This window comes from Salmo salar, chromosome 18 (assembly GCF_965601325.2).
Source record: "Salmo salar chromosome 18, fSalSal1, whole genome shotgun sequence".
In the NCBI taxonomy this organism is placed as follows: Eukaryota; Metazoa; Chordata; class Actinopteri; order Salmoniformes; family Salmonidae; genus Salmo; species Salmo salar.
In genome coordinates, this window is record NC_138308.1 from 74,054,197 (window position 1) to 74,068,228 (window position 14,032).

The 14,032-nt window shown below is 41.3% G+C and overlaps 1 protein-coding gene across 9 annotated transcripts in view; it reads left to right on the forward strand.

Moving 5' to 3' along the window:
* Positions 1-9,946, forward strand: part of ppargc1a (peroxisome proliferator-activated receptor gamma, coactivator 1 alpha) — a 44,514-nt gene extending 34,568 nt beyond the window's left edge. For 6 of the 9 annotated variants that reach the window (XM_082965109.1, XM_082965113.1, XM_082965111.1 and 3 more), the window contains 5 exons: positions 136-240; positions 892-1,012; positions 3,952-4,076; positions 4,423-4,574; positions 6,824-9,946. In XM_082965109.1, the coding sequence (XP_082821235.1) occupies positions 136-240; positions 892-1,012; positions 3,952-4,076; positions 4,423-4,574; positions 6,824-6,927 (607 nt within the window). In that variant the 3' untranslated portion in view covers positions 6,928-9,946. The remainder of the gene's footprint in view (positions 1-135; positions 241-891; positions 1,013-3,951; positions 4,077-4,422; positions 4,575-6,823) is intronic. The other 3 variants (XM_045701351.2, XM_082965114.1, XM_082965116.1) reach the window with 1 other exon arrangement.
* The last annotated feature ends 4,086 nt before the right edge of the window (positions 9,947-14,032 follow it).

Below are 14,032 nucleotides of genomic sequence, written 5' to 3' on the forward strand. Positions count from 1 at the left end.
GGATGCCAAGGTACAGTGACTGGCATGTCTAGACAATATTATCGTTTTTTAGAGATACGCATTTCAGATATGCACACATTTTTTTAAATATCCTGGATGATATCTTGATGATTAATGTGCATTCCGTTTTTGCAGGTCTCGTCATAACATGGACTCCAGCACTTACCGATCCAGGACCCACAAAAGCCCTCACTCGCAGTCTCGATCTCAGTCCAGATCCCCCCTCAGCCGCAGGCCAAGGTAAGGGTCCACCACATTCCCGTACACTAAACTAGGGGTAAACAGCTCTGGTCTGATGAGCCAGTCCCTGCAGTTAATGGTTGTTTTCATCCTTGCCTTTTAACCAAAAACATGAATTGATTGAAAACCAGCAGGATTGTGGAACCCCTGTAAAATGCCCTTATGCACAAACACAGGCAGTGTAAAATATTGACACTCATTCCTAGCTCCAAAAGGATTTGCTATTGAGAAGCCTGACGACACCAGGAAAGACCCCAATCTTCCCATCTCTCCAATGCATGGCCAAATCTGCCGAGGAAGTTGAGAGAGAAAAGTTGCACTTCTTTCCCCCGGATGAAGCCCTAACTAAGCAGAAAGTAATGACGTCAAGTAGTGCTGACAGTGGCAGCTGCCCAACTCCCAACTGTACGCCTCTCCCGCTATCCACCATCTCCCGCGGGCCTCCTGTGGGATCCATAACCTTAACAGCGGGGAGGAGGCATCTTCTTATTAATGCGTTTGTTTGTTTCCCTTCCCCTCTGAGAAATGTTGCCCGTCTCGTTGGTGGGGTTTTTCAGCCGATACGCTTCATAATGCGGGCGTCAAATTGAAGGGTGGATGTTGGAAGGGCGGTGGAGGACAGTGAAGGTGATGCGTTTGGTCCCTCCGCAGGTACGACAGCTACGAGGAATACCAACACGAGCGTCTGAAGCGGGAGGAGTATCGCCAGGACTACCAGAAGAGAGAGTCCCAGAGGGCCGAGCAGAGGCAGAGGCAAAGTGAAAAAGCAATAGTGAGTTCCCCTGTTATTTTTCTTATTCTCTCTCTCTCTCTCTCTCTCTCTCTCTCTCTCTCTCTCTCTCTCTCACATCTAATAGCAGCCTGGCATTAATATCTCCCAGCTGTACCCATCGCTGTCTCACTACCTAGACAGGGCAGACAGTTGTGGGCCCGTGGCCCTGCCTACTGTTCCTCTCTAATGAATGAATACATGCAAAGTGAGTCACTGAATCTTTCAGGGCTCCATTCGTTTCCTCTTTATCTCCAGGTTGTGTATTTTTAAAAGTCTCCGGCATCTGGGAACGGTGTCAGTTCTAATTAATCACACCACAGGGGCACATGTTAGAAACGGCAAGAGTGGGAGGAGGGATAAAAAGGGAAATTCACCGCCAAGGAAATGTACACTGTTCAAATAAGGAATCTTTCTATTGATCTAGTTTGAATTGAATCAAAGTGGGATGAATATCAATTCTCTCTCTCTCTCTCTCTCTCTCTGTTTAGTATTGCACTCATTTGGAACATGCTAACACAGTCTGATAAAGGCACACGTCAAATAATGCACACACGCACAGCTTTAGCCTGCATACATTTTAGACGAGACAGTTATGGGCAGCAAAGCCAAGCTGTCAGTAGAGGTTTGGGAGGCAAGCGGATGTGAGGGCCACACACACATACACTGACTGCCAGCCTGACTGCCAGCCCGCCCCACGCCGGCCACATCAATTCCGAGCTTCACCCAATACCCGACAGGACAGATTTTTCTCCACAACCCAACCCATCGGCATACAATTGTTCTGAGAGCCGATCCGTGACCCGACAAATATCAACTTCTAAAAAAAATATGATGACTTCATTTGTCTGCATGTCTATTCAACATTTGGATAAAAGAAAACCATGCCGTTAATAAAAAGCTATATATTTTTATTTTCACAATGAGATGCGGCATATTGACAACTCAATCGTTCTGAAGAAAAGGGCCTTTTCATTAGCCATCTTACCTCCTGAAAGTCTATAGCCGACATAACAAAACCTTTGCATTCAGTTTTGTTTAGATATTCAAATAGTTTAATTGAAACTTAAATAAACAATTCCCAGAATTGAATATAGGCTGCAAAAATTGATTTATTTAGTATGCTATACTCAAACTTTTACTAGTCGTACCGGTTTAAATCTGTCGTTCTGCCCCTGAACAAGGCAGTTAACCCACTGTTCCTAGGCCGTCATTGAAAATAAGAATTTGTTCTTAACGGACTTGCCTACTTAAATAAAGGTTAAAAAAAAAATTAAAAAATGGATGTGGTCTAAATGAACGAAAGCCTGAATTAACATTATAAGATTATTATATTTTTTTTTTTATTTAACTAGCTAAGTCAGTTCAGAACAAAAATATATTTACAATGACGGCCTACTCCGGCCAAACCCGGACGACGCTGGGGCAATTGTGCGCCGCCGTATGGGACTCCCAATCACGGCCGGATGTGATGCAGCCTGGATTATTAACTGATAATAAACTGAATTAGCCTATCATAAACAAATATGCTTTGCAGGCTGTGTATCCATCTACCGGTTTTATGTTTCAGCACCACACATATAATGGACAGTTCCCTGATTCGCTGCATGTGTGGCTGATAGCCTGTCTGCCTTACCGTTCACAGAATGGAATTTGCGACACAGTGCAAAACAACATGGTCATGGGGTCGTAAAAAAAAAAATCTTAATTGTTTCCTACCTGCAATATAATTGTTCTGAACCGCAAGCCGACCCGCGGGTTGAAAGAACATTTTAATTCCACCCGGCAGCTTTTTTTGCTGGTCAAACATAGGGACCTGTGGATATCAGGACTCTACCTTGGATGCCGTCTTGGAAAGCCGGCATATTTATCAGCTGTCAGAAATTAAATAACTAATTCAGCAAACTGTATGTGAAGAAGAGCCAGAAAAAAAGAGCATTCCGGTTCATTTGTCTTTTTTTTCTCTCTCTTTTTCTAAGTAGTGGAGCTTATGTCTTGCCATTGAGGATGCATCCCAAATGGCACTCTGTTCCCTATATAGTGCACTACCTTTGACCAGGCCCAATAGCGCTCTGGTCAAAAGTAGTGCACTACGTGGGGAACAGGGTGCTATTTGAGACAGAGCCTTAGTTTAGCTTCTTTGCGGAGGTGAACTTTAAGTTTTAGTACCAGGCAACTGATTTACATGTATAAGTTACCAGTGGCCTGAGGTAGCTTTCGAAATTTGAATGGATCTCAATAGACTTGCCCCAGTAATGGCAAGTAAATGAGTGAATAAGTAAATAATACCAGTGATACAACGTAGCCCTAAAGCTTGCTCTGCATTATATGATTAGCAGACGCAATTAAATTGCTCCCAAAACCATGATTGCAGCCTCGTGCTTTAGGTCCAAAATTATGCCGCTGTGACCTTTGTGTCCTTTGTGGTTCGAGGAACATTGTGTGACCCCCCCCCCCCCCCGGCCTCCTGTTGTTCTTAATGGTGTTTCGTACAGGTTTCTCTAAATGGCATATTAACTGGAGCCTACTGTATGGCATAAACAACTCATTCTGAGACTAGAACGAAAGAGGACGAGCTATGGAAAGAGAAAAGGCTTCCTTCTGATATTTGTCTCTGGATTTAATAAAATATATACGGTTCAATATGGGCCAGAAACAAAGACAGAAAAGACAAGTGAATGAGCAGGTAGATCTAAGGCGATTTCTAAAGCCTGTCTGTCCTATCAGATAAGAGGTATTTAGCACAGCCCAACCAATCAAGGAGGAACAAAACAAGACGGGAGCAACAAAAGGGTGGCCTCACGTCAGCAGCGCTCGCCACCGGGCGTTCCGAGTAGTTCATTACGGCCACCGAGTGAACCTGAAGGGAAGGGAAAAGGATGAACGAGAAGGAAGTACTCCTCCTTTATCTCTCTCCCTCTCTCTTTCTATCCTTTAATGAGCAGGAGGAGAGACGGGTGGTGTACGTGGGGAGACTGAGGTCCGACAGCACGCGAACCGAGCTAAAGCGGCGTTTTGAAGTCTTCGGCGAGATCGAAGAGTGTGCCGTGAACCTGAGAGATGACGGGTAAGGCCCCGGGACGGTGTTTGTGTGTGATGTGCCTGCATGCGTGTGTGTTGGCTATATAGGGAGGTAATAGGATTCATTGTAATACATTGTGTCCATTCATTCCGACCATCTGGGAACACAGAAAAGCATCATCTCTTTCAGGGCTTTGCATCGACTTCTATGTCAAAGTTGAGTGGAGACGCAGGGCGGGATAGAGCTGTATGCATTCCAATCATGTTTTATTCATCTTATCTGTTCCTAGCCTAAAAAGAGCCCTACAGATACATTTTATTGTATAAATAAATAGTGTAGATGGCCGCTAACAGAGGAGGCCCTGACGTCATTTTTCTATTTTCTACTGCAGGGACAATTTTGGTTTCATCACCTACCGCTACACTTGTGACGCCTTCGCTGCCCTTGAAAACGGACACACCTTGCGCCGGTCAAACGAGCCCCAGTTCGAGCTGTGCTTCGGTGGACAAAAGCAGTTCTGCAAATCGAATTATACAGACTTGGGTAAGTTCTGCTTTGTTGTTGCTCGGGAGAACCCCGGAGCCACAGCTAATACAGGCGGACTGTCAAAGGGCGGGATGGATGGAGGGGGAAGGGAGAGGGGGAAGCTGGGAAAGAAAGAGGCTCAAGTGACACCTTTTAAAATGAAAGAGCATATATTTACTCTTAACCCCCCCCCAAGCTTTACAATTCACCTTCAAGGCATCACGGTTCTGTGTACCAGTCCAGGAATAGAACTGCTCTTTTACCGCCACCCATATAGGAGTATATCTCAAGGAATCGAGAGGCCTTCTTCCATTCCATTGCTCACAGCCTATATCTTTCTACTTAGTCAATGCACAAGTAATTGGAAAGATGAGCGCTAGATTCTTTAAAAGCTTATCTGTGATTTGTTTTGATACCCTATATACAGTGATGTATAGTTTATGCTCTGGTCCTCTTGGAGGGTAAAGAGAGGTAGATGGAAGAAGAGAGGGAGGGGGAGGGGGATGAAGGGGAGGGTGGAGGGGGGCAAGGTTAAGTCCCATCAGCCCATCCCTCCTGGGTGAGCCTCCATCTGTTGCCAGCTGTTGTGGCGTTCAACAGAGGAAAGACCTCGCTGTGGTACCTAGCAGCGTGTCATCCACTGAGAGAAGGATGAAGGGTTGACGGGAGGGAAGGGGGGGATGAAGAAACGAGCCTGACAGCGGAGGCCTGATTGACTAATAATCAGCCATCTCTTCCTCATGCGACATTTATAGACAAAGACACAGACACAGGCTCGGGTCCTTAAGACGGCAGCCCTACAAAGTGCCGGCGACATAAAAGCACGGGTTGAGCTAGTCGATTCATCTGAGGAAAAGGTACACAATTTACAGAAAAAGAAACCACATGAAAGACTGGACTCGATGTTCGGATGGACGTGGCTATAGTGCCCGGATGACGAATATGACAAATAATGCAAGACATTGATAAAAATACCTCGGCTTCTCCCTTGATAGACGCCGATGTTGAAAACAAGAATAGAAAATCTTTTTCTCATCCTCTACCTATACTATAGCCTCAGTATCAATAAGAGGGTAGACATTTTGGCATCGATGTTTAAATAGTCAGTCAGTCCATCAAGGTCTATGCTCTTCTTTGTGGCCATAAGAGATAATTTGCTACATTTGATGATGGAGGTTATGATCCGGAGTGGGGCTTGTACAGTTGCTCCCATTTTCCACTCGCCATTCATTCCTTGACAAAGAGTGAAATGGGGAATGTTTAATGCAGGGCCACTGGGAGGTCCGTAAGTCATGGCAGAGGGAAAAAAATAACATGTTCTTCAAAGGAATGAAGGTATTATTGTATATTTCCGTGGTCCTTGAGAAAAGACATGGAACGCTAAGACAGCTAATCAGTCTCTCGGAATGAAAAGAAAGACCTTCGTTCTGCTTCCTCTCTTTTTTTGAGAGAAAAACTAGTTCAGGTTATCCCAAACTGCCCCGTGACAGGTGTAGGAGAAAAAGGGAAGGCGAAAAGAAAGAGAAGAGAAAAACATAGTGTCCAAAGCGAGGGAACTTGAATAATGTCATGCGGTAGCGACCTCAGTCCCTCCTCTCAATCTTGCCCGGCGCGTTCGTCTCGATTTTTTTTATTGTTGTTTTCCGAGACACTGTCCATTAGTTCTAAGTAGTGCGCATGGGTATTTTTCATCCGTCAAGGTGTGCGGCATGACACAATCCACCCCTTGGCCATAGCATTAGATCACGACTGGCATCTCCTGCTTGCCATGGCCATTCCCATTTCTCAAGCTCTCAAAGTTTGCCGCAGCCTGTGTGGGGGCCCCATTTGTGAAGCTGTCTGCCACGAGAGATAAGACACTTGTTTATTATCGCGCCGACCATTCAAAATAGATGACTCCGCCACTCGCTCAGTTTGGGATTTTTTTGTCACTCGGTATCAGGAAAAGCTTTATTTTCCACCCTGAGCATTTTAATCATGTAAACATTGTGTCTAAAGACCTAATTTCAGGAGAGATATGAAACATTGGAGGGGAGCACGGATAACTTTGGGACTTATTGAAAAGTAACAGATGCAGATGGGTTCTTTGAGATTGATGTAGACGTGCCACGTGCCTTGATCTGTGAGACAGGTATTTTGTGTCCAGCGACAATTTGAGACATTTACATTACACTTTAGTCATTTGGCAGACGCTCTTATCCGGAGCGACTTACAGCAGACCACTTAGGTTGCTTAAAACTGATGTCAAAATAAATCCCTGGTTTCAGATTCCCATTCTGACGACTTTGATCCAGCCTCCACTAAAAGCAAGTATGACTCCATGGATTTTGACAGCTTGCTGAGAGAGGCCCAGCGCAGCTTGAGAAGGTAACAAGTGCTCTGGCACCTGCTGTCTACCAAGAGGGATGTCTTGATACCTCACTAATGTTTCTGTCCTTTGACTACGAGAAGTTTTACACTCTATGTAAGAGAGTATATAAAGAGGAATCTATATATATATATAGACCTATATATATATATATATATATATATATATATATATATATATATATATATATATATATATATAACAAAAAGTATATTAAAAACAACGTTTACATGAACATAGCTGCTGAAGAAGCTGGGAAGAGACAGTACCTGGAAAGCCAGTGAATCCTCATAACCCTGTACACAGGTGTGTGTGCTTTACTGCTGTACAACAGTCAGTGAAAGACAAAAACATTCATGAGATTTTTTTTCTCCAAGCACTCCAAAAACACAACTATGCTTTGAGTGGTGAACATGTGCAGCTTGTTCAGTCTTTTTTCTTTTTGTCCTTGATTATTCTTTTTATTTTTTTATCTGGTGTTTGGATGTGGTGTTACGTTATTAACGAGAGTATAGGGATGCGTATCTTGGAGGCTCAAGATAACATTGCTGTCTAAATTTTCAGGACAAAAATGTAGCCCTGTATATACAGATATTATCAAAAGGAATATTTTTATTTTGTGTACATATCAGACAAAGTTCTTTATTTGTTACAGCTATGCACTGTAAAATGCAGCCTTTTTAAAATGATGAAGACATTTTCTCAATTAAGAATGTCGATCTGTAGTTATTACAATGATGTAAAACATATTGTACACCTACATGAAGTTTAGAAGACAAGACATGATTGTAAAAATGTGTAGGAGGCTCATTTTGATGGAGCATGTGAACAAATTTCCTTTTTTAAAGAATTATTTTGTTGGGGGAAAAAAGTTAACCATGTATAGTTTTATCTGTTTATAAAGTTTCTCAATCAGTGTTTTTCCGTATACAACAAGTATAAAATGCATTTTTAACGTGTTTTTTCATGATTGTAATGAAACAAACCCCATTTTTAATAATATTTCTGAAACAATCAGTATATATATATATATATATATCAATTCATTTTGATTTCAATGCTTTTTATGGTTCTCGTTTTGATAATTTTACTCTCAGTGAGAAAAGACTACTACTATGTTTAATCTGTTCAATCAGGATAAACCGTGCATATTTATCTATTTATTTTAATATTTGAATCAAAAATATTTATCCTCTCCATCTCACATTTTTGCTATTTATATTGTTATTTGATTTTTGTTATTTCACTTACAATCAGTGGGTAAGGTGTACAATAATGTGGGAATATTACATTCTATGCCTTTCAGAAACAATAAAAAATAAATTATAATCTCCTCGACAGTGGCCCTTCATGAGAAATGCTGCTCATTGTCCAAGTGATTTCTGTCTCCACAACAGTGGTTTGCAGCCATGACAAAATGTCTACCACATTATTTTCCTTTGTACACAGTAGAACATGAAGCAATAAAATGATTTTGCAGGTATTTTTGTTGTACCACACTGTAAAAATCTGTGTCGTTGCTCCACACGCTTGATTATGTGAATGCCAAACAAAAGTTTACAATTTTCTTTCCTGAATTTAAAACAAATCTTGTATTTGATGTACAAAATATATATATATATATATATATATATATATATATATATGATGATAATAATATTGACATTATTCACAATAATTACAAAAATAATAATAATATAAATGAAAGAAAAAGTATATAAAAAAGCAATAAATTATTTTTCAAAGTTGTATTTTAGCTCATATTGTTGTGTGGTTTTGGACCCTGGCCCATTACCCAATCGCTGGCTACATACAGGGATTCCATTCCAGTGTCTTAGCATGGTCACATGACCCTTATCACCCAATAGAGAACACTTACAGAATGTTTTACTCAACACTCCTGTTTGCCCATTTAGTGTAAGTTTGGGTCTGTGTGTTTGTGTAGAACATTGTGGCAACTGTACAAATGTAAACTAATACAATGGTAAACACAGTGTTAAAACTGTAGTGTTCAACAACAAGCATCCTAGCATCAAAACATTTGTCTGTGTAGTGCATGGCTATTAAATGATGACAGCCGATACAGCACATAGTACTTTGGATATCAGGCTCTCCTGTCTAAATGGCACTACTTGAATGACATCTTATAAGCCTAGAGAAACTACTCAATACTGCATGGAGCCGCACCATTTTCTATTAGGCGCTGCTGCCACACAGTCCAGATATCACAGCACCTTCAACGTGACATTAAAGGTAACCTTGTGCTTTCTGGTGCAATTAATATCCTGTTTATAGTGCAAGCTAAGTAACAAGAAAAACCAGCCTACATTGCAAGAGGTAGAACTCTTTTGTATGAAAGCTTCGCTGATCACAGGCCACCTTTCATGAAGTTTGACTTGTGTAGATGAAAACGAGCTAATTTCCTTGATGCAGATGCAAAATCAGTGGTGGGGAAATCTCCCCGTCTACCTGTATTTCAACATATTTTTATTTTATGTACAGCGCTTGGGTAATGGTGTCGCGTCCCATTTGATAGATGTGGCTTTAATCATTGTAATAAAAAAAAATCTGCTTTGTAAATCGCCTAGAGTAGTAATATAGTATAACACCTTATGGTCCTCAAAATGTCAGCTGTGTCAGACTTTTTAACAATGTGAACTACTGAGGAATTTGCCACTGCTTAAACGTTTGTTGGGTGATCATGTTTCTTTTGGAAGGACAATGGTGTGAGCGTGTGTGTGCATGTGTGTGTTTATAGGCAGGTGTGTGTGTGTGTGTGTGTGTGTGTGTGTGTGTGTGTGTGTGTGTGTTGGGCAGAGGGGGGTGGGAGGGGGCGGGTGTATTGCTTTGGGTGGTTACCTGTTTGTGTCCTATCCACGTTGCCTTCTGCCAAGTCCTTACCAATGCCTTTGTGGTTCTACCTATTGTATGACTTTCTTGTGAATTTTGTTTTTATGTGCAATTCTCATCAGCCTCACCATGCCAATAAAGGGAAATGTGTTTGAAAGAAACTCACTTGGAACCCTCCTTTCATGTGCCTCTTTTCTTTACTGTCTCATCCCTCCTGCTTCCTCTCTCATTGTCATGGTAAGACTGTGTTATTCAAGCATCATTGTGACCAATTTAAAAATCAGCACTGCATGACTGTAATGGCGTATCCTTGAAGTCTACCCTCCATGCGAAAACTGACAGTATTGAAAAGCAGTGCCTTCATACCCCTTGACGTATTCCACGTTTTGTTGCATTAGAGCCTGAATTATTAAACATTGATTAAATCGTTTTTTTCCCTCACCCATCTACAATACCACAAACTGACCTAGTGAAAACATGTTTTTAGAAATGTTTTCAATGTATTGAAAATGAAATACAGAAATATCTCATTTACATAAGTATTCACACCCCTGAGTCAATACATGTTAGAATCACCTTTGGCAGCGATTACAGCTGTGAGCCTTTTTGGGAAAGTCTCTAAGAGCTTTGCACACCTGGATTGTACAATATATAATAATTCTTCAAGCTCTCTCAATCATTGCTGGACAGGCATTTTCAAGTCTTGCCATAGATTGTCAAGCCAATTTAAATCAAAACTATAAGTAGGCCACTCAGGAAAATTCAATGCCGTATTGGTAAGCAACTCCAGTCTTTATTTGGCCTGGCTTTAGGTTATTGTCCTGCTGAAAGGTGGATTTTTCTACCAGTGTCTGTTGGAAAGCAGACTGAACCAAGTTTTCTTCTAGGATTTTGCATGTGGTTAGCTCTATTCCGTTTCTTTTTATCCTACAAAACTCACTAGTCCTTGCCGATGACAAGCATACCCATAACATGATGCAGCCACCACCATGCTTGAAAATATGAAGAGTGGTACTAAGTGATGTGTTGGATTTGCTCCAAACATAGTGCTTTGTATTCAGGATATAAAAATTTGCCACAAATGTTAGAATTTGTTTTTTGCCTTATTGCTAACAGGATGCATGTTTTGGAATATGTTTATTCTGTACAGGCTTCCTTCTTTTCACTCTGTCATTTAGGTTAGTATTGTTCACTAATTATATACAATGTTGTTGATCCATTCTCAGTTTTCTTCTATCACAGCTATTAAACTCTGTAACTGTTTTCAAGTCACCATTGGCCTCATGGTGAAATCCCTGAGCGGTTTTCTTCCTCTCCGGCAACTGAGTTAGGAAGGACACCTGTATCTTTGTAGTGACTGGGTGTATTGCTACACCATCCAAAGTGTAATTCAATGTCTGTTATTTTTGTTTAAAAAAACCCAATAGGTGCTCTTCTTTGCGAGGCATTGGAAAACATCCCAGATCTTTGTGGTTGAATCGGATTCCATGCAACTTATCATGTGATTTAAGCACATTTTTACACCTGAAGATATGTAGTCTTGCCATAACAAAGGGGTTGAATACTTATTGACTCAAGACATTTCAGCTTTTTATTTTTAATTAGTTTGTAAAAATGTCGAAAAACATCATTCCACGTTGGCATTATGGTGTAGTGTTTGTAGGCCAGTGACACAAAATCTCTATTTAATCAGACTGTAACAACAAAATGTGGAAAAAGTCAAGGGGTGTGACTACTCTCTGAAGCCACTGTACCTGTTTTACTGGGTGCAATGTTGCAAATGACACCATGCTGCCTGTAGTAGTAAGCATTTACCTTAGGTTTCACAAAGCTACATCTATCTGCATTAGGTTACTGTACTGTATGAAACCAAAGTCTACGCATATAACATATCAATGCCTTCAAGTGCTGGACACTTTTCCCTCAGCTACAAATCTCGACCAAGAACTTAATTAGACCTAAGCTTTCCCCTCTTTGCTATTCCTATCAAATCAAAATGCTATATATTCAACTAGTTGTCAGTGTCCACAACTTTAGCCCCGCGTACCATGACTCTGCAAGTTAATTAGTAATGTTGAGGGGACAAATTCATTTGAAGTCACAAATTGGCAGACGGAGTACTGACGAAGGTGATGATTGCATCGTTGTATCGGCCACCGGTTGGCCTTGTGGCTGGACGTCTCGCTGCGAGCCCCCAAACCTTTTTCTGTGGGTGTGACCGGAAATATGGGAGGAATGTGCATTAAACTTTAAGGCTGGGGGTCTGATTGTGTTTTTTATTAAGGGCTGCCATTTAGCCCCCGGAGAAAAAGAGAGGCGGCCGGCTTCATTTCGGCTCAGCATTCCAGCAGGAGGTCTCTCTCTGCTTGCCCTTTCCACAGAATGAAACTATCCCAGAAAATCTCAATTCCCTTGCTTTTTCCCTGTCCCTCCTCCCCTTCCCGTCATGATAGGATGGCCGACTTTATCTGTTAGGTGCTTATCTTACTGGTTAATAATTTAAAAAAAACACATATCTGGACTGTGGTTGAAGGTAAGTGGAAGTCTTGCAGATAATGGGGTTTGATCAGCTTTGGTTCCCTCCATGACAAACAGGTGATGTTATTTAGAGTTGCAGGGCAGCCATCGTCCTTCCTGTACTTCATTGCGTAGCACTGGTATCAGGGTTGGCACTGTCTTCAAGGGCTCTGTGGATAGACTAATTAAACTTCAGCATAAAATGAAGTCTAGTCACAGTCACATTGAAAATGTATAACAATAATATGTTCAAGTCATGAATACCTTTTTAAGACAGTATATTTTTTTTGACAAACAACATCTAGATGATTTAGATTGTCTTAAAATAAAAATACAACATTTGACCTTTTCTCACACATTTGTACCTCTCCCGTACAGTGTCAGGGTGGAATAAGAAAAATCCTTGAAAATAAGATAAGGCTACACACGACTAGTTAATTAAAGGCTCTGGGGTGGAACATGTAATGCTACCCGTAATTTAGTATCAGGAACAGTTTATTCTCAGGGAAGCACATGATTCATTTGAAAAAAATCCATCTCAGAAGGAACACGTTTTTTTTCTTGCGAATACTGTGAAACTGGCATTCTAGTTAAATCATTTGCCTGTATAATTCTATGAAAAATAACTTAAGTTAAGTGACAACATTAGGACTGGGGAGTAAGGGAGAATTATCATTTTTGTTGAGTGTGATATGAAGCAGGATTAGCAAACTGTTAGTGATGATGGAATGCCATCAGAGACGCGGGCGAGGTGAGGTCCCTGGATTTCGTAGTTCTCTTGTCTCCTGTTTCATTTCAAAGCTTCCTAAGCTTGAGCCCCCAACCTCCACTCTCCTCCCTATGTTTTATTTTTAGAAGATTTGATAAGCAGTGCTGTTCCCTCTTTGTCACCAGGCAAAGTCTACACTCTTTGACCTCTAGTCATGCGTAACCCGTGCTTGCCAGTTCCAACGAGTCTTGCCAAAATGGGTGGAAGAAGCTAAATATTGTCTTCGCCTGAAATATCATGTCATCGTGATGATTCCCATAGCCGTTGGCAGAGAGTTGCAACTCCCATCGGTTGACATAAAAAGAGAGTGACAGCTTCTTTAATCCTGCCTGTGGCATGGTGGTCATGTGAGCTAACAACTGGGATTCCCACCTCATATTGCTCTCATTGGATAATTTTGGTGCAGTATATTATTATGTTTTTGGCCTCTTTTTTTTAACTAGGCAAGTCAGTTAAGAACAAATTCTTATTTTCAATGACAGCCTAGGAACAGTGGGTTTAACTGCCTTGTTCAGGGGCAGAATGACAGATTTGCACCTTGTCAGCTCGGGGATTTGATCTTGCAACCTTTCGGTTACTAGTCCAACGCTCTAACCACTAGGCTACACTAGGCTACTAGGCTACTCTACCACATCACTGCCCTTGAAGTAATCAATTTGTCTAACTCTATTTGAGAAGTATATTAAGACTAGCCTTCAACAGTGGATTTGAACCTGCTAACCTTAGGCCACAAGACTAGCACTGACAGGGTTAAAGACAGTATCTCCATGAATCCCTAAAGGCTCCAGAACTGTTTCAGTAGCAACAGTACCTTTCTATGCCATCAAGACTGTTGTCTATTGTATGGCAAGTAATGGGGAGATGATCGTGACGGAGCTATTACGATCACACGCCCCCCATTCCAACTGTTGTGTTGCAGCACTTTGTGCTTTTAAAGAGTAATGAGCAACAGATGGACAGTATTCTTCTTCC